We start from the raw sequence: 24785 nt of genomic DNA on the forward strand, positions 1-24785 counted from the left end.
AGTTTTTTTTTATGTTGAGCCCATACGCGAGAGGTTGGTTGATGGATCAACCTATAGTACATTGGTACCGTGTATGGGTGGTGGGTTGGGAAAGAAGGTACCTGTTCACATTTGATTTAAAATGTCTGCATATTGTATTCCTTTGGATATGCATCAGGGAGAAGACTGTTCCATAGTACAGTAATTGCAGGGATGAAGGAGGAGGAGAAGAAACTTGTTCTGTAGATTTCAAGGTGAACTGTGAAGGGATGTTAAACAGCAGCTGCACATGTTCCAACGAGCTTAGTACTAAGTGGTGGAATTATTGATGTTATTTCAGATGAACATTTTCAATGGAAATATTTGTAGAATATACATAGTGCGAAGACCGGTCGTCTGTGCGAAAGTGGAGGGAGTGAGTTGGTAAGAGATAGGTCATTAATAAGTCTGATTGCTGTATTGAGTCAAGCATTTTGAGGTCAATTTTGGGAGCCCTATCCCAATGTGAGAGTAGTATTCAATGGTTGGGTAAATTTGTGATTTGTATAAGGTTAACAGTCATTCATGGGTGAAGTAACGTCTTGAGTAAAAGAGAAGTACTAGTTTTTCAGAAGCACGGATGCTATGGTTGTGATGTATTTATGCCAGAAGAGGCTTGATGTCTGGGTAATTCCAAGAAGAGAAATCTCAACTTGTCTGGAAATTTGGGCATTGTCAAAAATAATACTGGGAGAAAATGGTTCTTTTTTTTAATAAGAAATCAGAACTGAGGGCAGTGGTGGTTGATGTTCTTTAGGTTGAGGTGAGTTGTGTAGAGTAAGATTTATCAAAAGAAAGGGAGGAGTGCAATGTGCTGTTGTCTGCAAAGTGTGTAATGGGTTGGACAGAACCTTGTGGAACCTCGGCATGTTGAATGTGAGAGGATAAGGAACCATCCACTACCACACAGTGTGCATCCAGACAGAAAGCTGGCAATCCAACTGCAGAAGTCCTGAGACAGACCAAACGATAGCAGCTTGCTTAGTAAGCCCTTGTGCCAGACCCGGTCAAAGGCCTTGAGATATCAAGTGCAACTGCTTCAAATTCGCCAAACTTCTCCATGGCATTTGTCCAGAGATGGGTGAAATATGTGAGCAGATCTCCTGTTGAACAGCAGCGACAGAATCAATACTGGCGGTTGTTTACTAGATAGGTACCTTTAAGGTAGTGTAGGAGTTAGGAATTGATGATTTTTTCCATTACTTTAGACAGGACTGAGGTGAGCGAGATGGGACAGTAGTGACGTCGCCATTCTTGGGATAGATACCAGTGGAGTAAGACAGTGCATATAGGTGGCATAGGACAGGAGTCAGTTCTAGTGCACAAACCTTCAGGACAATTGGAGGAATGCCATCAGGGCCTGGAGACTTTCTCGTGTCTAATTTGGACAGTATTTTACTACTGATATCTTTCTGGGAAAAAGGATACAGTGGGCATTTGGAATGGTTGGGGACATTTGCCATTGTCAGTTATGCATGCACTGGAAGCAAAGTGTGAGGCAAGGAGATTGGCCTTTTCTGTAGGTGATGATGCAATAAAGCCATCTGGGTAAAACGCTCGGCTGCCATTTGGACAGGCTGCTAATTTCTTGTTTTTTTCTTTCCAACTATTTTGGAAGCATTGATTGTTTTTTTTGCATTTATTTCAGGCTTGGGTATAAGCTCTAAAGGAGGACGGAGTTCTTGATTTAAGCCAGGTGTGGTATGTTTGGATTGTCATTTGAACAGCCTTGGTGCATCTTTTGGAAAACCAGGGTTTAGTTAGGGAATGGCAGGTCAGAGTACTGTGGGGAATGTATGTTTCCATGCCACTGAGGATTACTTTGGTTATAAGTTCGGTGCACGTGTTTGGGTTGGAAGGTCTCATTTTGTGCCTCATTTCATGGGAATGAGGCACAAAAGTTGCAGAGGCTGTCCCACTTGGCACTGTTATAATGCCAAACTACTCTTGTATGGGAGTGGCAGTGTATGTGTTGTTGTATGAGGGAGGAGATATGAGCACTAGGTTGTGGTCAGAATTGCCTTGCAGGGGGGGGGGTATATACATTCACTGTGTATTTGGAAAGGTCATTGGTCAGGAAGAGATCTAGGGTATTTGGAGAGTGGTTCAGGTTATCAGATATCTGGTTGACATCTAAACAAGTTGTGTAAGGTTGTTGGTGATGGCAAATGTTTCAGCATCTCCACCTGCAAGATCTGTAGAGTTGGAGAGGAAAGCCAGTTGATGTTGTAGACATTAAAATCTCCTAGGAGATTGATTTTGCTGTTGGGAAAGTGGGACTAGAGAAAGTCAATTTTTAAGGAGAGGAAATTAATGAGCTCAGAGTGGTCGGTTGCATTAGGGGAGCGATATAGACAGCCTATGAATTTGACTGAGTTGGGAAGGGTAGGTGGGGTTTGGTAGACTGAAAGGTGGTAGTGGACACTGTTAAGGTTGGAGATTGGGCCACGGATGTTGGTGAAGTGCATATGTAGGGTTTGTGAGTCATATGTTTGACCTTAAGGGTCTTGCATATTTTCTATGCAGTGCCTGCATACTGGTCTCCATGGTGGCTTGTAGTGGAATCACTTGGTTTTTTTTGCACCAGTTTAACTTGTCTATAGTTGAGTTGTCTTCGAAGCTGGGTCCTTGTTCCCTTTATGCAAATGTTAAATCTGGTTGAGCACATAAGCGCGATTAGGGACAAGTGTCTTTGAACTTGTTGTTGAACGCTGTTATTAGTTTTGATGTGGTTGTGAGCGTGTCGCAAGTCACTTTTACTAAGCGCGGAAAATTCATTCCATCCTTTCTTTTGTTAATGGATCCGAAACGATGCCATATGATGATATTTTTAGAATCGATGTTGCATTCTTCTACTAATTTGACAATGCCTTCTTTTAGTGCTTTTCCATTTTCCTTTGGAAAGTTCAAAATAACTGCATTGAATTTTTTGTTTTTGGACTTCATTGAGTTGTGCACCGTTGATGCGATTAGGTCACGGAGTTCATTTGTGGGGAAGGGTGAACTTGCATTGCGACACTGATCATCAATTGGTTCAAACTTGGTTTCTAGTGCTCGTATTTTGGAGGAAAGAGTTTCATTCATAGCATTGATGTGCTATTTGAGGTTTACGAGCTATTCTGAACTTAGGCACAGAAATAGGGATGGTTAAGGTCGATATATTGGTGGTGGTGGTGGTCGGCGGTAGATGGCGTTGGTGTAGATGATGAAGATAGTTGGGATTGGTGGAGTGGTGGAGACGGAGAGATGTAGAATAGGTATCATCCCCTCGATGAGTCTTTGGACTGCCTGGAGGTGTTACATAATAATAATATATCTTGTGCACCAATTCATCTATTTTTGTACAGGAAGCGTGTAACCAGTGGCAGCAGTACCCGCACATTATACCCTTTTTTTATTGCTGATATCAATTTTACAGCTGCGGCACTTTGTAGATTTGTCAGCATCAACGGCACTACGCTGGCGAGACACAGGGTGCTTGTTCATTGTTGGCTTTTGTTGCCGCCATCTTTGCATCATACGGTGGGCATAGCGAGTGCTTGCATGTGGCTGATTTTTAGAATGAAATATAACTGTTTTAATGCACTAAAAGTACTTACAGGCTATGCAGAAGTATTGGCTCCTTAGTACCCACTATTAAGATTTCCATTTGATGTTTAATTTGGATGAGAAACACCTGCAGTAGCGATAAAATGCTGAAGCACTAGTTTAGAGTAGCTTACTCGCAGAGAGTTTGGTGTCAAGGTAGTGTTAGTGAGTGAGGAAATGGGTCAACTTGTTGTTAATAATGACATTACACCAGTGGTGTAGCTAAGGTGGGGGTGGGCAGTCCGCCCTGGGCAGCACTTTGAACTTTTGCATTTAATTCTAAAATACATTCTCGAAAACTCAGTTCCAAATATTGTAATACCACTGCAAATTATTTCCCTCACAATTGCTGTAAGTGTTGTTAGTTTTGAGAGGAGGTTTTCTAAATAAAACTGATTAAGAATTACCTACATTTCTATGAAATAGACTTCGCCAATGTCATCATACCAGAAAAAAAAGAAAAAATAACATTTTAGAATATTGAAATTAAAAATTTACTTCAAAAATAAACATAGTGTTTTAATTTATTTCCCTAATACATCGTTTTGATTTTTTGTAGCATTTTTGGTGTGCATTGAAAGGGGTGGCAAACTCAGGGACCGCCCAGGGCAGCAAAAGCTGCAGCTACACCAGTGCATTACAATGACTGTTTTGGAGCGAGCATTCCAGTGAGCTGGCAGGAGTCTTAATGTGCTTATTTAGCCACAGAGATCACAGAGGGATCTGTTGTGTTGCAAGAGAGATTAAAGTTATTCTGCTTCATAGGGTGGAGTGGCCTGTGAAATTCTTATCAATCACCCTAATGTTAACAATAATGGTGGTATAAAAATTCCAAGAATATGGATGGCACATATTAAACTTTTGGTCTGAGTTAATTAGAATTATTATTTTTTTTTATTATTATTTCCCAAGACCTAATGGATTCAAAGACTCATCTAGGAGGTCCTATTATCACACACACATCTCATCATACCGTGTCTTAAACACACTCAAACTCCTTGCAGACACCACACCCTCAGGCAAAGCATTCCAATCATTCACAACTCTGCACAAAAAAAAACCTGCCTCTCACTCACTTCCTCACACCCTCTTTATACAGTTTCCAGGAATGACCTCTGGTTCTTCCCTGATCTCCCACTATTCTCTGTAGAACTTCTCCACCATTGATCTTATAACAACCCCTTACCAACTTGTAGGTCTCTATCATATCTCCCCTCTTCCTTCTCTCCACCAGACTCTGCAAATTACATCTTCTCAATCTTTCCTCATACTCAACATTCCAGAGGTCAGAAACTACCTTAGTCAGTCGCCTTTGGACCCATTCCAACATCTCTTTATCCTTCTGAAAACCCGGTGACCAAATCTAGGCACAACAGTCCATGTGTGGCATTATCAAAGCCTTATACAATGAAACAAGAATCTCCCTACTTCTACGTGTCAGTGTCCTCCACATCATTCCCAGAAGTCCTTGTGTTGTCTTCACAATTTTGGCGATGTGTACCCTAAATTTTAGATCCTTATCCACTATCACCCCAGATCTTTTATTTCCTATACTTCCAACAATATATTCTCACCAAGCATAAATTCTGCATCCCATCTTTGTTTTCCAAATTTTAAAACCTTACATTTTGCAACATTGAACTCACATCCCCATTTGCTTGCCCAATCACTCAATTTATTCAAGTCGTCTTGCAAGGCCACAACATCTTCACTACTTTTTATGGGTCATCCCAACTTTGCATCATCTACAAACAACTGAATATCTCCATCCAAATCTTCGCCAATATCATTAACATACAAGTTAAATAGTAATGGCCCTAAAACATACCCCCTGAGGCACTCCACTAGTGACTTTTCTTTTCCTGGATATCACACCCCCAACACACAACTTGTCGATACCTATCAGATAGTCAGTCACCAATCCAATGCACTAATCAAATAACCAACCTCATCTGTTCTAGTTTGACTGTCAACTTATCATGAGGTACTCTATCAAAAGCCTTTGCGAAATCCAAGTATATTACTATGTATCCTTCTCCTCTGTCCAAGGAAGCACTCACTTTATTGTAATAAGTAAGTAGATTACTAAAACATGACCTCGTTTAGCAAATCCATGCTGTTCATCAAAGATTATACCACTGTTGTCAACCCAACTCTGGATCTTAGTTCTCATAAGCTTCTCCAACAACTTAACCACAACACCTGACACGGAGATAGGCCTATAGTTTGATGCTTGAGTTCGATCACCTCCTTTATGAAGTGGCACAATCTTGCCCTCCTTCTACTCTTTAGGAACTTGACCAAGTGCAAGACTCGTATTAAAAAAATATGTCAAGGCAGGTGTCAACTCTCTGGCACATTTCTTCAGAATACGCGGTGATATATTATCAAGTCCCACAGCCTTATTTACATCTAGTTTACTCAACTCCCCAAACACCTCTTGCTCACTTACAGTCATTCTCTCCTCTCCATCATCAATTGTTCTCAATCTCTCCATGAAGTCACATTCACAAGATTGAAAGATCTTTATGAACTGCTCATTAAGTAAGTATCTCCACCACACATTCTGTAACAGCTGTCTTTATACCATTTCCTCCAATCAATGTCATCCTTCCATAATCGTTCTTTCTTTTGCTGGCTACATATCGAAAGAACTCCCTAGGATTCTTTTCGGCTTCATTAGCTAACTGCTGTTCATACCTCTCTTTAGCTACTGTCACCAACCAAGTCACCCTCCTTGCCTGGTCTTTGTAGACCTCATGAAATTGGTTACTTCCACTTCTCTTATGCTGCCTCCACAATGCCTTTTTCTCTGCATCACATGCTTAATCTGTTTATTCATCCATCTCACACCTGCTTTTATTTAACCTTCTCACCCTTGGAATACATTTAGACATTGCATCTACTAAATAGTTTTTGAAAATCTCCCAAGCTGCACTGATCTCTTTTCCAGCTAACTCCTCATTCCATGCTACACCCGCAAGCTGTCTCCTGAGTTCTTCATAATCACCTCCCTTGTAGTTCCACATATATCCTTTTTTTCACAGGGGTCCTCGCACTGCTGGCAACCACTCAGGTAATCACCTCATGGTCACTTTCACCAATTGTTGGATGATTTGACACCTCATTTATAATTACATCCTCTGATGAGATGACCAAATCCAAGACCCTTAATACCTCGTGTGCCCTCTATTACATATTGTCTGAGGTAGTTATCCCTCAAAAACTCAAGAAACTCATTTTCTTTACTTCCAGTTCCTATCTCTTCATTCCAGTCTATATTGCCATAATTAAAATCGCCCATAACGATCACCCTTTTCTTATTTGCTTGGCTTATTTGACTATACATTTCACTATCACCACCATCCACATTACGAGGTCTATAACAACATCCCACCAAGTATTTGATTCTATTTATCTCTATCTCACACCATACTGCCTCAAAACCACTGGCCCTATTTCCCTCTTGCATCTCTACCTTGTATGGACACAACTCTTTCTCTATCATCAATAGCACTTCCCCTCCCTTTTTACCCCTTCTATCCTCACGAAACATATCATACCCTTCCATCTCTATTCCTGTCAGGATGTCGTCCACATCTAACCATGTCTCACTTATTCCGACAATCTTTGGGTGAACAGATGCAATTAGTGCAACCATTTCATCTGCCTTGTTTCTTATACTTCTAGCATTGGTATACAAACACGACAGCTCATTTCTGGATCTACAGCTAGTTCCACTGATACCACTCACTCGATGTGATCTCTCCATGCTGGACTCGGGGACATTTCCCTTTCTGCTTCTTCATTTTAGAACCCTTTTCAATTTCATCTGTTTCCTCTTGATCCCTGATCATTCCATTTCTTTCCTGCCTACACATGCTCTCACCTCCTCTTGGAGCATCCACCTTTCTCACGCTGTGTACCCCTGTCTACCCTGTCTCCATGCTCCTCTTGCACACCCATTCTCTCATTTTCTATACTCATACCACTCGCTTCCCCATTCATTTCCACTTCTTCAATCTCTCCTGTCTTACTCTCCTGCTCTTCCACATCACTCCCCTCTCGATCTGATTCATTCTCTCTATTCACTTCTCTACCTTCCAGCAGCAGTCTCTCCAAGCGACTCACACCATAACCACTCAAATGCAGTCCATCGCTCCCATACAGCTCACTTCGTCCCTCAAACTCATTCCACACATTAACAAACTGTACTCCCATCTCCTCACACATATAACACATTAGAAGAGTTATTCTTTCATATTCATTCTTTCTTTTACTTGCAGCATATCAATAGAATTCTTGTGGGTTGTCTTTAGCACGCAGAGCCAGTTTCTTTTCATACTCAGACTTTGCTTTCCGTACAACAGTTGTGACTATTCCAGCCTGCTGCTTGTAACGTTTATAACAGATGTTTCATCCTTATTTACACAGTATTCCTTCCACATCGTCCTTTTTTATGAATCTCTTGCTTAATAAGATTACATATCCATTTGTCTCCTATTCTATTTATTCTTTGAACTCTAGAATGTGTTCAAAGAATTCTTTGAACACATTCTATCGTTCAAAGAATATCTTCTATCATTCATTATAATTAGAATTAATTATAATCCTTAATATGAAAATGATTTTAATATTACATAATATACTGAGTTCAGTGGAATGGGATTGGTTGCTGGATGGAAAGAATATGCATGGGAAGCATTTAAATAATACTTAAATGATGTGATATAGAATGTGTTCGAAGAATTCTTTTAACACATTCTAGAGTTCAAAGAATAAATAGAATAGGAGACAAACGGATATGTAATCTTATTAAGCAAGAGATTCATAAAAAAGGACGATGTGGAAGGAATACTGTGTAAATAAGGATGAAACATCTGTTATAAACGTTACAAGCAGCAGGCTGGAATAGTCACAACTGTTGTACGGAAAGAAAAGTCTGAGTATGAAAAGAAACTGGCTCTGCGTGCTAAAGACAACCCACAAGAATTCTACTGATATGCTGCAAGTAAAAGAAAGAATGAATATGAAAGAATAACTCTTCTAAATCCTGATGGCGTGAGGGTTACAGATGGAGAAGAGGTTGTTCAGTTAATAAGTGCCCATTTTGTTAAAAGCTACCAACCTGGTGTACGCAACACTGAGCTCACTGTTACCTCTTCACTAGATGAAGAAACACAGGTGTTTGAGAATGAGGTATTAGAGCTGTTGCACAAATTGAATAAGAATTCACTAACAGGGACTGATGGGACACCAGCACGTGTGCTAAAAGAGTGTTTAGCTGAACTGGCCATTCCTTTGACTAGGCTGTTTAATATGAGTCTCAGAATAGGGAAGATTCTGCAGGAATGTAATAATTCCATTGCACAAGGGTGGTGCAAAGACCAATGTATCCAACTATCGACCAATTAGTATCTCAGGAGTGGTGGTGAAGATTTTGGAAAAATTGGTTAGGGATCGCATTCAGAAATGGGTTGACAGTGAATCTCTACTTTCCAATGAACAACATGGGTTTACGAAGGGAAGGTCATGTTTTAGCAACTTGCTCTCATTCTATAACAATGTTACCATTGAACTAGACAAGGGGAAATGGATACACCATGATACTTTTGGATTTTGCCAAGGCTTTTGACAGAATACAGCATAATAAAATGTTGCATAAATTGGAGAAAATGGGTTTGGGTTATAGAATATTAGCATGGACAAGAGGATGGCAGACTGATAGATATCAAAAAGTGGTATATAGGGGAACTGAGTCTGCAAGATTTAAGGTCACAAGGATCAGTGCATGGTCCACGGTTATTCAATCTGTACATTAATGATATTGGGAAGGATTTGACAAACGACATTCAGTTATTTGCTGATGATGCAAAGATAGGTAGGGTAATCAGGAATGTTGCTGATATGCAGTACATGCAGAATGATTTGAATAGGCTAGAATTGTGGGCATGGGAAAATGGGTGTCAGTTAAATGTCAGTAGAGGTAAAGTCATTCACTTCGGCATGATTAGATATCCAATGTCATATTACGAGGGCTGTTCAATAAGTAATAAGACTAATTTTAGTGTCGCGAAACCACTCATCACAATATTAATTTCTGTGGAATAAAGAAATGTTGCTGTCTGTATTAACAAGAGGTTGATAGATGGCGCATACGGGCTGATGCACCAGAGTGTCACGTGACTAAACACAAGCTTGTTTCGGCGCACCTACGAACCGCGACCAGTCATCGAAATGGAAGCGTCCTTGGAACAGCGTTATGCAATTAAATTTTGTGTGTGTTTGCAAAAATCGGCATCGGACACTTTTAACATGATATGCGAAGCTTTCCACGATGAAGCAATGTCGAGGGCAAGTGTTTTTCGCCGACATAAAACTTTTAAGGAAGGAAGGCAAAATGTAGAAGATCCTGAACGTAGAGGAAAGACCTTCAACGTCCATCACAGAGACAATGATCAACACAGCAGCGATTATCATCAAGGAGGATCGCAGAATTGCAGTACACCAGCTGCATGTTGTCTTGAATATTTCTGTGGGAAGTGTTCACTCAATCATGGCTGAACATTTGGGACTGAAATGTGTTTGCGCTCGATGGATTCCCAAACTCTTGACACCAGAGCAAATGCAGCATCGAGTGGATGTATGCACAGAATGGAAAGAAAGACTGGAACAAGAAGGCAACAACTTCTTAAAATGCATCATTACAGCAGATGAAGCTTGGGTGTATCACTATGACCCTACAATGAAACAACAAAGCAGTGAATGGAAGCATCCATCTTCGCCTATCCCCAAGAAAGCAAAAACTGTAAAATCGGCTGGTAAAGTTATGACCATAACGTTTTTTGACTACAAAGGCATTGTTTACCAACACGCTGTAGAACCCGGGAATACTGTAAATGGCTCATACTATGCGGATGTTTTACGGACAACGGTACAGCACGTCAAAAGGAAGCGGCCATTGCTGAAGAATGGCTTCTTATTGCACCATGATAATACAAGGCCACATACTGCTGGTGTTGTAGTGGACGTTTTGCAGAAGAACAACATAGATATCCTATCACACCCCCCATACAGTCCTGATCTCACACCGTGCAATTTCTGGCTGTTTCCTCAGCTCAAGAAACCACTAAGAGGCTGCCATTTCGAAAGCAACAAAGCATGTGTAAAAGCTGCAGAGGCAGTTTTGAAAGAACGCTCAAAAAATGGACTTTCACATGTGTTTAAGAAGTGGACGCAACGTTGGGACATATGCATCGCGTCTCACGGTAGTTACTTCAAAAAAGACCATGTAAATGATGACGATTAAAGGTAATCTGTTTTCTGTATAAATATAGTCTTATAACTTATTGAACAGCCTCCATATATTGGTGGGATTAGGCTAGAAGAAACTGATGAGTCTAGGGATCTTGGAATGTTAATAGATAGAAAGTTGAAGTTCAGGGACCATGTGGCAAAGATTACAAATACAACCAAAGATAATTGCGATGCTGAAACGAACATTCATATGTAAATATAAGGATGTTATTTTGTAAGTGAGGTCTTATCAAGGGCTTGATAAGACCTCACTTGGATTACTGTGCGCAGGTCTACTCTCCTGGTTTCCATTGTGATTCTGATATACTGGAGAGAGAGAGTACAAAGGAGAGTGTTAAAAATGATATCAGGATTGTGGAATACTGATTATGAAGACAGATTGAGAATTTGTAGGCAGCAGATACTAGCAAGCAGGACAAAGAGGGGTGATATGACTGAGACTTACAAACTTCTGTAAGGTTCATACTGGATTTCAATTGATGAAATTTTTCAATTTATGGAGAGTGGCGAAAGGACTAGAGGGCATAATTAGAAGCTGAGAATGAAGGCTGCTAAGAAGGGGGTGAGGGCCAGACTTTTCTCTCAGAGGTTGGTGCATGATTGGAATGGATGTTGTGAGTGCAAGCAGTGTGAATGAATTCAAGAATAAGTATGATAGCTGGTGTATGTAGTGTATGGCCTCTCTCGATGAGTCTCCGACTCCCTGGAGATCTCTCTTAATAATAATAATATTAATTATAATTAAGCAATCCAGGATCTTAACTCTAATATAGCACTTGTGTTAAATTATGGATTACAAATTAAAGATACCAAGAAATTATATACTTGGTTTAATCCTTTACCCAAGTGTAAGCAAACAAAGTTTGCGCCTGAAGTATTTTCAGGACTGAGTCAACTCGTGGTAAAGGTGGAATAACTTCTTATCACTTGCCTTAGTATCCCATAATGCAAAGCACATCTCCTTGCGGACATGTATAATGCTATGCATTATGGGAAGTGTCACTACCTAGACCGGTTTCGATCTTTATTGAGGTCTCTTCAGTGGGAGCCAAACCCATATGTGATACAAAGGTTGAAGTAATGCAGAAGTCATACTTTCCTATACCAGTTGGCAAAAAGCATCACACCTTATTATTAAATTACTCTGGATTAGAGAAAGGGTGTTGGAAGTTTTTCCCCTTGGTTATACTACAAATTAAAGATACCATGAAATTATATACTTGGTTTAATCCTTCATCTAAGTGTAAGCAAACAAAGTTTGTGCCTGAAGTATTTTCAGGACTGGGGAAACTCGTGGTAAAGGTGATATGACTTCGCATCACTTGCCTTAGTATTATAAATTATGGATTAGGCCACCACTTTTGCGTGTTAAAATTATCTATATGAATTTGTTCTCTGAGGATGTTAGAATATAGCTTTGATGTAGTTTTTTTTTTGTTTGTTTTCGCAAGAGGTCAGGCCAGTAGAATAACAGTTGATCAATCAGTCACTTTGGCTTACTGTTTGAAATGTAATATAGCTTGTTTTTGTGTGTGTGTGTGTGTGTGTGTGTGTGTGTGTGTGTGTGTGTGTGTGTGTGTGTGTGTGTGTGCACGCTCCAAATGATGATCTTAATATGAAGGTCAAAATGTTGGGAAATTAAAGTAATTATTCCTAACACAGTTGTAGTCTCCAGAATTTTACTGAAATGAATATTAATGATGTAAGATTGATGTTCTGCTAATCTCTTCTCACAGAATCTTTGCTTCGGTTTGTATAAAATAGGAGAGGTAGCAATGACAGATAACTTGTTAAATGACAAGTAAGGAAAGAGGAGGATTTAGCTTTAGAAGAAGGCAGTCATGAGGAGTGTTGATTGAAAAAAAAAAAAGTAGGCACTTTTTTTGAGGATTCTTAAATTGGTTTGGTAATACCCAAAATATATGGAACTGAAACTTTCTAAAGTAGTTTAGATTGCTATAGGTAGGCTTGTAGGAGCCAAAAACATGCTGTATAGTCTGATGAGAGAAGCCATCCTGATGCGTAATGCATTGGATTTTCAGAAGTTCCAGTTTGTGATTCTATGGGTTAGAGCATATGATATGAACCAGATGCAGTAAAGCTTATACAATCTCAGTGTTTTTTGATGGATAGTGTGCAGACTGCTGCTGCTGTATGTAGCAATCAGTGGAGGTAAGTGTGCAGTAGATGGCAGATGTTAGTTCAACAGAAGTAGAAAGAGAGTAAGTTATCTAAAGCCAGTAAGCTATCCTTTTCTATTTTTATGGTGAACTTTATCTTGGGATGACATTTGTTTCTTCTAGATAGGATAGTAAGGTATCTTTATGATGGAGCCAGATACTGTATCACATCCAAAGGATGGTGGGGCTGTATGGAGAAGAAAGGACAATTTCTAAATGTTCCAGATAGAAGTTCACTAGTGCAGGAAAAAGTGGGATTCCCGTGTGATAACTTCTACCTATAAAGTTTGTTTTGGAAAATAATATAGTTGGAGTGGATAACAAAGTAAAGTAATTGGACTATATCCAGTAGGCTTGTGAAAGCAAATGAAGGGAATCTTCACGAGGGACACTGGTAAATAAATGCTAGTCGGTTCTTTTGATATGTGGCAAGTAGAAGGCAAAAAGACTATGGGATGATAGCCAGTGTCATCAGCTGATGACACTGGCGGATTGGTAACCAATGCGGAGGATATAGTTGAATTATTCAATGATCAGTTTATTTCATCCTCGTGATGGCATCATCAGGAGAAGCTAGTGAAGAATGTATAGCAGAAGGGACTGATGGTGAATGGGCAGGAAGTATATGAGGAATTTAAGTAAACTTGATGTTAATAAGGCTGTAGGATTTGAGAGTATATCAACCACATCATGATGGAATGCTCTATGGAATGAATTGCACTTCATGTACAACCATTTAACACGAGTTTTCAACAGGGCAAGACCCAAAGGAATAGATGGTAGGAAAAAGTATTCCACTTAACAAAAGGGGGGGGGGAGTATAAGACTAAGGCTACAAATTATAGGCTAATCTGTGTGTCTAGGGTTGTTGTTAAGGTATTAGAAAAATTGGTTAGGACTAGGATTCAGACATGGGGTTGATAATAGCAGTATTCTCTATGATGGTCAGCATGGGTTTGTAGGGTTAAGTCATGTTTCAGCAATCTGTTTACATATTATAACAAGGTGACAAACTCACTTGATAAAGAAGACGCATATACGAGGGTGGAGTTGGATTTTTCAAAGTCCTTTGATAGACTGCCATATAAGCTAGTAGCTAAACTGAAAGAGATGGGATTAGATAACAGACTGGTAAAGTGGAGTTAACTGGCTGTCAGACAGGTATCAGCAGGCTGTATATGGAGGAGTGGTATCCCAAAAGAGGACGGTTACTACTGGAGTGCCACACAGATCTCTTTTGGGACCATTATTATTTAATTTGTATGTTAATGACATTGGTACCAGCTTAACTGGAGATGTACAGCTGTTCGCCAATGACACAAAGTTAGGAAGGGCTATGAGAAGTAGAGCAGATGTTGTGGTCTAGCAGGATGATCTCACTAGACTATGAGAGTAGGCAAAAGTGTGGCTACCAATTTAATCTTACAATATGCAAGGTCTTGAAATCTAGCAGGCAAGGTTGGGATGCAGAGTATACAATTAATGGAGAAAATGTGAAGGAGGTGGAGGAGATGAGAGATCAGGGTGTGATGGTGAGCAGACTTGAAGTTTAAGGGCCACATCGCTAAAACTGTAAGAACATCCCAATAAATAACAGCAGTAATAAGGAGGACATTAACATGCAGAGGCAAAGAGGTTATGTTTCCCTTGCATAAATAAGGCTTTGATGAGGCCACATATAGACTACTGTGCACAGATTTGGTCACTGGATTTTTTTTTTTGGGGGGGGGGGGAATAAGGATGTATTGAAGAAGGTCCTGAGAGGGTTTACTAAGTGTCAAGTCTGTCGAATGTCAAATATGAGGAGAGATTGAGGGAATGCAACTTACACAGCCTTGTGAATAGAAGAAGAGGGATATGACTGAAACATATAAGTTGGTAAGGGATTGTTACCAGATTAATGTGGAAAAGATGTTTCATAAAGTAGATAGCAGCAAAAGCAGAACTAGAGGCCAACAATGGAACCTGTGTAAGGAGAGTGTGAACAGGGGGAGTGAGAAGCAAGAGAGTGATTGGGGAGTGGAATGCATTGAATGAAAGTGTGTGAGTGCAGAAACTGTGAATGGATTCAAGACATGGTTTAATGATCTTTTTGGCAGCATGAGAAAGTATAGACCTCCCATGACGAGGCCTTTGATTCCATGGAGGTTAGATAATAATAATAATAATAATAATAATAATAAATAAAGATTTAATGTCAAAGCTGGCCATTAAGTCAATGGTTTGAAAGGATAAGTTCTTCACTTTAACTAGAAAATCTTTAGTTTTTTTTTTTTTTTTTTTTATAAATGAGTAGGAATTACCAGTTTGGGATTTTCAGCACTTGGGATCAAAATTTAATTAGCAGTAAGTCTGAGAATCTACAGGGTAAAGAGGTACACCTTCCATGTGGATCTTATCTTATGCTATAAGGGAGGGAGAATGTAAAATGGGTCTTTAGTTTGTGTATGATGGTATCTCTGCCTAGACTGGCTATGATGATTTTTATTCACTTGGTAATAGTGACATGGTTGTTCCATCTTAGACTATAAAGCTTTCTTTTCTACTGAAGAGGTGTTGAGGGCGGGGGGGACTAAGTTGTACTAAAGGGACTTCCAAATGGAATTTTTTTTTTGGTGCCATCATGGAGAGGCTGGATAAATTATGTTCGGTGTTACAAAGGAAATCCAAATATGGTATTTTTTGGAAACTATAATAAAATCATGTCCTTTGAATAGAATGAGAATTTCAGTTTGCTTAAGTGGGTGTTCCAGAGATGTTGACCACCCATTTTTTTTTTTTTTTTATCGGGGAGGGGGGGGGGGAATGGTCTCTCCTTCACAACAAGGGCGCTAAATTTGTGATCCAGATACTGTTTGTGTTAGTTAAATAAATGATGGCAAAAATGTTTGAATAACAGCTAAAACTATACTAAATAGCTGAGGATCTAAGATGGAGGGTAATCATTTCCTGTATCTCAGCAAATGAGATGAATATTAATAGCAAGATCATGCTTGGCCACTCACTTATGACATATCAGAGAAAGACTTGTGGTATGATAACTTTGATGAGTGCAAAGCGGTTTGATAGTTTCTTTGAATTTTGTAAAGTTTTGAATTATCCTGGAGAGACAGCATTTTTTAAGAAAGTAAATCTGAATTCATAACTTAGCTTGCAGGATAGACAGTTTGCCTAGTTTACTGATCTTCTTAGTTAATTCTTCCCTAAAGGATCAATATGTGTTGTTCAAGTACCCAAATTATGGTTCTTATCATATGGGCACAAGTTTTACTTAATCTTTAAAACATGGTGAAATTCCCTCTACTCCCCCCCCCCCCCACTACCTAACTGACATCGAGCAAACTAAATAGTTGGAATAGATCCTCTTTCTTTCACTTCTGACTCTTCACTCCTCTTCATCCCTTTAGGAATAAAGGCTGCTTTCTGAGGATGAAACACCCTAATAAAGTAATTCTTAAATAGCTCAACTATCATCTGCCCAGGTTACCTGAGTCCTGTTGCCATCCATTTTAAACTTTTTCATCTTTTGCAATATAACAAAATTTTGTTGTTAATGTAAATTTTCAATAAAGTAAGGTAACTATCAAATATCTAATATTCATATAAATTATTCCCAACATTATCCATATAAATTAGGACTCACTTGTTGAATCTGTCCATGAATTACCAGGAAGTAATAATATGTAAAGTTGTAATACAATTTCAGGAGCTGCTTCTAAAAAACTCTCAAACACACGGAGAAGTGCAATATCGGCATCTTCCCAAAATGCATGCAATCGATCATCTCTTTTTTCATATTTGATAAACTTACATCTGTAGCAAATACCAGCAATATACCTAAAAGAAAAGGTGAAAATATATTAACCATAGATTAACTTTTTTAAAAAAAAATAATATAAATATCATTTATACCAATATTTCATACTGGAATGAATGAATGATGTTGCACAAATGACCAGAAGGAATGCAAATAAATACCACAGAGGATAGAAATGAGCAGTGGTGTATCAGATGTTGGACAAGAAGATGTTAATAAGGCTGCAGATCTGGATGATACAATATATCACTAAATATTTTTAGGATATGTCTAAAAGGGGTCTTGACTTGGTTGTTTAATGAGCCTTGCACAACAGGGAAACTTCCAAAGGAATGGAAGCAGAGTAAACTAGTGGCACTGTACAAAAACATGATGCTGCAGGTATCTAGCCTGATCTAATCATAAATCAGGCTAGATAACCTGCAGTTGTGGTTAAGTTACTGGATAGAATGATTAGGTATGGAATACAGTAACAGGTTTGACAGGTGTAGAATCCATGAAGATCAGTACTGGTTTGAAAAGAGTTGGTCTTTAGTAACCCTGCATTTTATGAAAAGTGACAAATGTACCGACAAGGTAAACTCTAATGCAATGATACATATAATATATATATATATATACAGTAAAACCCCGAAGTTACGCGGCGGGTGGGACCAAAAAAAGCACGTAAGTCAAATTCGCGTAACTCGGAGTATAATTTTGCATGTAATTTATATATACCAATTGGGACCAAAGGTTTACAAAAACACCTACATTTTTTAAGAACTATAATCATAATTGTAGTTTTTCATACATAAAAAAAGAAAGTTATTTCGATGTCGATGGTGTCATAAAATCTAATAGATTTGTCTGTCGGTATAATGTCTTTTTCTTATCACGCAAAATTTCTTCATAGCAAGCTAATGATTTTTTTATTCCTTGCCTTTTGCCTTGTGGCTTCAGTTTGTTCCTCATTAGAATGTATGTCCTCCAAAATCTGTAAACCTTTCTTTTATGATTGTTCTTACTGTGGATTCCTGTAGATCGAACTGCTTTGCTAGCTCACAAATTTTCATTCCGCCTTCAAAATCCTTAATAATGTTGAGTTTTGTTTCCAAAGTCAATGTTTTTCTTTTCTTGCTAGCTGTAGAAGAATCGGACTTGCTTCTTTTGGATGACATTATTATTTTTTATGTGATAAAATTTTTATCAAGAACATTTTATCATTAAACAATCGCAAGGTTTGTAGACTATAAAAATCGTGTATGAATGAGACCGCGCGAAACACGTAAGTGCTTGTTCACAGCATGTGCGACACTGGTGAATGCGGCCGCCACCTGAAAGATATGACTAGTGGTGAGGCTTGAAGCGAGACGGGAATATGTACATATAAGAAACCGTGTAACTCCAGATTTGCGTAAGTTGGCGTATGACTGTATATATATATACTTTTTCAGAATTCATTTTTATTTGGTTGGAATATTATGAAAAAGCTTTAATGACTGATACCGAGAGAAAAAAAGGCGACACGGTATATTCGAAAAGATACTATTAGTTTACTAGTTTTTGAATAGATCAACATCTTCAGGTATCACAATCAATGAAATATATAAAGAATTACAGAGACTTACAATTATAATAACAGAACAAGTACAAAAAAAGACAGTAGTGTGTTTGAAAACAAAAGCGAGCTTGAGTTCCAAACAAACTTCGTTCAATACTTAGTAAACCTAAAGAGAAACATCTTCCAACTTTAATAAGTTTAGTTTAATCCTTTATCCAAGTGTGAGCAAACAAAGTTTGCGCCTGAAAGTATCTTCAGGACTGGGGTAAGGTAGTACAACACCAGGGAACTAGTTGCAAAGGTGGAGAAAGATCTCATCACTCCTATCTCAGTATCTCCCATAAAGCAAAGCACATCTCCTTGCGGATATGTGTAATGCTATGCATGAAGCAAAGGGCCACTACCCATACCGGTTTCGACCTTTATTGATCACCACTCCTTAAATGCATTGACTGTTCTCGCTCTCACCACTCCATCAGGCAATGCATTCCATGGTTCAACTACCCTCCATGCAAAAAAACCACTCCTCACCCTCTTTCTCACAATTCTGGCCACCTCTGCATGAGACTAGCTAATTCACTTTCCACTGAAAAGGCTGAATAAGGTTCTTTCGCATCCTGGATGTGATTCAAACTCAGGTCTTTCTGATAAAGTGCATCATCAAATGAGACAGTGAGCAATGGAGGCACTGTGTGCAGAAAGTAGAGAACTAAATTAAATAATAATTTTGGTTCTGTACAATGTTACTGTTACTATTACCTCTTTATTTCTATTTGATAAGATTCTCCTTATTATTATTATCCTAAGACCCCATAGAGTTTAAGAGATCCTTTTGTCCACACAACTCATCACACCAGACCTTAAACAAACTCAAATTCTGTCCAGACACCACCATCTCAGGCAAGGCATTCCAATCATTCATAACTCTGCATGGAAAAAACCTGCTTCTCACTCCCCTGCTCACACCCTCCTTATACAGTTTCCAGGGATGCCATCTTGAGTGGTGTTAGTGTCAGTCGTGTTGAGTTGTGTTGGAAAACGTGTTTTTAAATTAAAGTATAGTGTGCCTTTTTGTCTCAAATTGTGCTGAAATTGTGCTTCGGTTGGATATAAGTGTCCTTCAGTGGTGTTATTGTTTAAAATTTTGTTGTATATATTGTATTTTCACTGCTGTTTGTTTCACTACTTCAGCGACTAAAGATGGCGTCCAACAAGAAATGTACATCAGCAGCTCACAGAACTTCTCTACAAAAGTCTAGCTCTGCGTTGGATTTTTTGCAGTGGATGCGTTGCGGAAACTGTTATATGTATGTGCTGAGGAATGTGAAGGATCTGTGGACTGTTTGGCTAAATAAGAAGAATGAAAACGTCAACGTATGTGAGAAGTGTCAGGATAGGCTGGAGTGATTAGAACAGAATTAAGTATGGGATAGTCTTTGGTGATTGGTGAAGAATAAATAGTATGGGAGTGATTGGGAGTCAACAGAATGAAAGCACAAGAGGTCTAGAAGAAAAGAGATGCTGTGAGAGTGAGGGAGTAAGTAAAAGAGCATTGAGTAATGAAACTGGAAGAGTCATGCTGAATAGCATAGAAAATAAGGCCATGAGTGACTCTTATTTGGACTTGAATGAAGTTATGAGTGGTAAAATATATGGTGATTCTATGATTAAGGGTATGAAGAGCAGTATGCCTGAAGAGTGCTTGGCTGGTAGAACAATAGAGAGAGTAGCTTTAGCAATAAAGAGAGGGTATGATGCAGAAAATATGATAGTTATTGTGGGTACAAATGACCTGAGTGGTAGTATAAATCAGATAGCAAAAGATTTAAGAACATTGTTAAATATTGTGAAGAAGAAAATTGTCAATGGGAGGATAGTGTGTGTGTGTGCTGCCTCGTTTTGACAATTATGAGTTAAGTAGACGAGCAATGATAATGAATGATATGATTGCAAGAATGTGCAAAAAAAGAGGTCTGGAATTTGTTAATGTCTGGAGCGTGTTTGAAGGCAAAAGACAGCTGTATGAAAGAGATGGGTTGCATCTGAACATGGAAGGTCATAAGCAATTGAAGAAGTTACTATTTTCTGAACAAGTTGAAGTAATTGGACAGGGAAACTAAAATTGAAAAGTTGAGTGTAAGAGGGGGGAAAACTTAAGAGGTGAATGTATAGTTGTTGATCCTTATTCGCAGAATAGAGGGGATAAAAATCGGCTTGGGACTACTAAATTAGTGACATATCAGTTCTAAAGCTGGTACAAGAACTAAAGGGAATCTGCAATTTTTGTATACAAATGCAAGAAGCATTTGAAATAAGAGGGAAGAATTTTTGGTATTAGTCAGTGCAATCTCACCAAAAGATGTAGGCATTAGTGAAACTTTGCTGTCAGCAGAAGATGTGGTCACTAGAATTGAATGCGATGGGTACAGTATTTTCAGGGAGGATAGAGAAGATAGAACGGGGGGAGGAGTACTGTTCATGATAGCTGATGCGTTGCAGCCAAAGAAAGTAGTATATCAAGATGACAGACATTATTATTATTATTATTATTTAGGCCTCCAAGTAATCAAAAGACATCGCAGGAGGTTCTCCCTAGGAAACAACTCTATCAAGATTCATCGTGGAAGGTCCCTCCTAGGAAACACAAAGTCTATCTTGAGGTAGTCTGGTGTGAAACAGTGACCCACCCAACCAAACATAGTTGGTTGCTGCTATAGGCCAGGAGGGTATAGGGGGTGATACTGAATTCATGCATCAGCAAATTAGTGCAAAGAGTGCAGGGTTAGTGATTATTATGGGGGATTTTAATTATGGTGATATCAATTGGAAGGAGAAAATATCACGTGGCAAAAAGGAAATGGACATAACTGAAGGGACACATGGTGTGAGAGTGTTGGACCTGGTCATTGGTTCAGAGGATATATGAATATGTCAAGTGTCCTCGTTACCTCCAATTGGTGAGAGCAATCATGTGGTATTGACTTGGGAGGTTGCAAAATTTGTGGATTTCTCTTTTAAGAAGGGGTATATACAGAACTACAGGTTAGGCAATTATAACACGCTTCGGAGTGAGCTTGCAGCAGTCCCGTGGCAGAACATATTGCAGGGGAAAGATGTTAGCAGTGCATGGGATAAAATCAGCGGGTATCTGAGGAAAGCAATATGAGATTGTGTCCCCATGGTCAGGAAGACAAATAGGTAGGTGTTAGATGGATGAGTAGTAGTATCAAGCTTGATTTGCAAAAAAAAAAAAAAAAAAAATGTTATGGAGAATTTACATGGAGAAAGGCAATCGGTATACCCATTATAAGAGGACTTTAATCAAGGAGATTAAGAGTAATCCCAAAGAGTTCTTCCGCTATGTGGCAAGTAAAAGGAAAAATGACTTCGGAAGGATAACCTTAGTGGGTGCTGATGGTATCAAGGTGGCCAATTCAGATGTAATAGTAGATTATTGAGTGATCACTTTTCAAAAGTCTATCACTCAAGTGAGAATATCTCTGTACCTGTAGCAATAACTAATGTGAGAATTGAAGTTAAGAAATCAGAAGTACTTAGTATATTGCAAAATTTAAATACAAACACTGCTGTAGGTTTAGATGGAATATCAGCTTGGGTGTTGCATGCATGTGCAAAGGAATTGTCAACGCCTATTACTTGGTTATTTAACTTAAGTTTAATCTCTGGTATGGTCTCTAGGGAGTGGAAGGAAGGCAAAGTAATTCCTTTGGATAAAGGTGGCTCTAAAACTGCGATAGTTAATTACAGACCAATCACCATCTCGGGAGTGGTGGTAAAAGTATTGGAAAAGTTGGTTAAAGACAAAATTCAAGAATGGGTGGATCAGGATATGTTACTCTATAGGGGCCAACATAGTTTTGTTAAAGGTCGATCCAGCCTTAGCAATTTATTAGCTTTTTATAAAAGAATGACATCTGAGTTGGACAAAGGAAATGGTACTTCTGGATTTTGCTAAGGCTTTTGACAGGATACCCCATGGAATACTGTTGCACAAATTGGAGCAGATGGGGGATGGATACTAAACTGGTGATATGGATAGGAGAATTGCTCAGGGAGAGATATCAGAAGGTGGTGTATGGAGGAGCAGAGTCCAGGATGAGGCAGGTGACTCTGTGCTTGGGCCATTGTTGTTTAATTTGTACATAAATGATACAGGAAATGGTTTAAAGGGAGATATTCAGTTGTTTGCTGATGATGCAAAGTTGGGTAGCACAATAAAAAAATCAAGCTGATGTTGAGAGTTTGCAGGATAATTTAAATAAGCAAAATGGGCAAAAGGAAATGGATGTCAGTTCAATGTGGAAAAGTGTAAAGTTATGCATTTTGGGATTAAAAGATTACCAGCTGTGTACTACATTGATGGAATAGTACTCCAAGAGATTGATGAGGCTAGAGACTTAGGGGTGTTGGCAGATAGGGAGATAAAGTTCAGAGGACACATTGCTAAGGTGTCCAAGATTGCACATAGGATTACTTTGTTATTGAGGAACACAGTAACATCCAGAGATAGAGGTTATTATTCCCCCTATAAAGCATTGATACTTCCACATTTGGATTGCTGTGCTCAGGCCTGGTCACCTGGATTCCTTGGAGATGAGGAGGTTGTGGAAAGGTTCAGAGGAGAGTGACTAGGTTAGTGAGTGATGAAAAAAAAATGCTCCCTACATTAATAGATTAGAAGCTTGTGGATTGCAGAGATTGGTTGATAGACGGAGAAGAGGGATATGATAGAAACATTTAAATTACTAAAAGGTTTTTATAAGATTGATGCAGGGGAAATGTTTCAGCCGTGTGATAGTGATGGAGGAACAAGAGGTTATCCCTGTAAATTAAGAAAAAGTGTGGTCAACAAGGGTTGAGAACGAGGTTTTTTGCCTGGTGGGTGGTGAATGAGTGGAATGCATTGCCTGACTCAGTTGCGAGTTCTTCGTCGATAAATGAATTTAAAAACAGATACGATAGATATTATTTTGATAGTATGGGTCTCCCGCAATGAGCCTACTGACTCCATGGAGATATCCATAAAATAATAATAATAAATAATAAAGGATTAAACCAAGTATATAATGTTTTGGTATCTTTAATTTATAGTACAACCAAGTGAAAACACTTCCGACAACTTTCTCTAATCCACAGTAATTTAATAATAAGGTGTGACACCTTTTGGCAACTCATATATGAAAATATGACTTCTTCATTACTTCAACAACATTTTGAGACAAGCCAAAAGTCCTTTTTAGGACTTCCAGGGTAACAAACGGCAATGCTGTAGCCAATGAAGTTTTAACTGAGGCTGGGCTATTGCCGTTACCCAGCCATGACTAGAGCTTTTTAGCTCAATAACACTTCCTCCACACAGATTTTCTTCATTCAGATGATGGGATAAAGAGTCAAGGATTCAGTCCATCGCCCAGTTCTTTTAAGAACTTTAAGACCAATGTACAAAATGGACAGACTCAGCACCAGAGGGAAAGGCAGTGCCATCTACACCAAACCCTACCTCCATCACAATGCCATACCATCCCACAGATCACCAACCTGGAGATTACAGAAATAGAAGTGTACACAAAGAATACAGGAAGTCTCAAGATATACGCCACCTAAAACTCACCAAGCAACCCTCTACTGACAGCAAAACTGGAAGCCATCCTCGGCACCACAGACCCCACCATCATAGCAGGAGACTTAAATGCCAAGCACACAGTCTGGTTCAGCACCATGAACAACAGAAGTGGCCATATACTACACAACACTTAACTCAGTTGTGGTAGCTGGACCCACCGAACCCACTCATTACAGCCCTCATGGCAGATCAGATGTACTCGACATAGCAATCTTCAGAAACATCGGCTACCAGTACCAATTAGAGATGATCAACGAATTATCATCAGACCACAACTCAATCCTGCTCAAACTTGGCATGCAAGACCAACTCGCCCCCTACTCCGTAGCATGGGACAAGCTAGCCAAAATCCTACCAGAATACATTGGCCCTGCACCCATCATCCACAGACGAAGCAGTAAGTAATCTAAAAAACCAAATCAAAAAAGATTAGACAGCACCCAGAAAACATCATGGATCTAATCAAAACAAAAAACAAATCCAGGAAAAGATACCACAACACAAGAGCCCCACAGGACAAGAAAACTCTGAACACTTGACCAACCAAGTCAGAAAAGCACTTCAAAACCACAGGAATCAGGACTGGGAAAACAAACTGTCATCACTCAACCTAGAGGAACACACAATGTGGAAATTTCTGGTGTGTAGGGCACCAAATGCAAATCCACTCCTCCCTAT

The 24785-nt window shown here is 39.1% G+C and overlaps 1 protein-coding gene across 3 annotated transcripts in view; it reads right to left on the bottom strand.

The window, feature by feature from the left end:
- The window catches only part of LOC150093528 (XK-related protein 6-like), a 131843-nt gene that overhangs the window by 101267 nt on the left and 5791 nt on the right, over positions 1-24785 (bottom strand). For all 3 annotated transcript variants that reach the window (XM_090413772.1, XM_090413769.1, XM_090413771.1), the window contains exon 2: positions 16747-16940. In XM_090413772.1, coding sequence (XP_090269898.1) covers positions 16747-16940 — 194 coding nt within the window. The remainder of the gene's footprint in view (positions 1-16746; positions 16941-24785) is intronic.

Source organism: Typopeltis vanoorti, chromosome 24 (assembly GCF_054136105.1).
Source record: "Typopeltis vanoorti isolate ZY-2024b chromosome 24, IOZ_Tvanoo_1.0, whole genome shotgun sequence".
Lineage (NCBI taxonomy): Eukaryota > Metazoa > Arthropoda > Arachnida > Uropygi > Thelyphonidae > Typopeltis > Typopeltis vanoorti.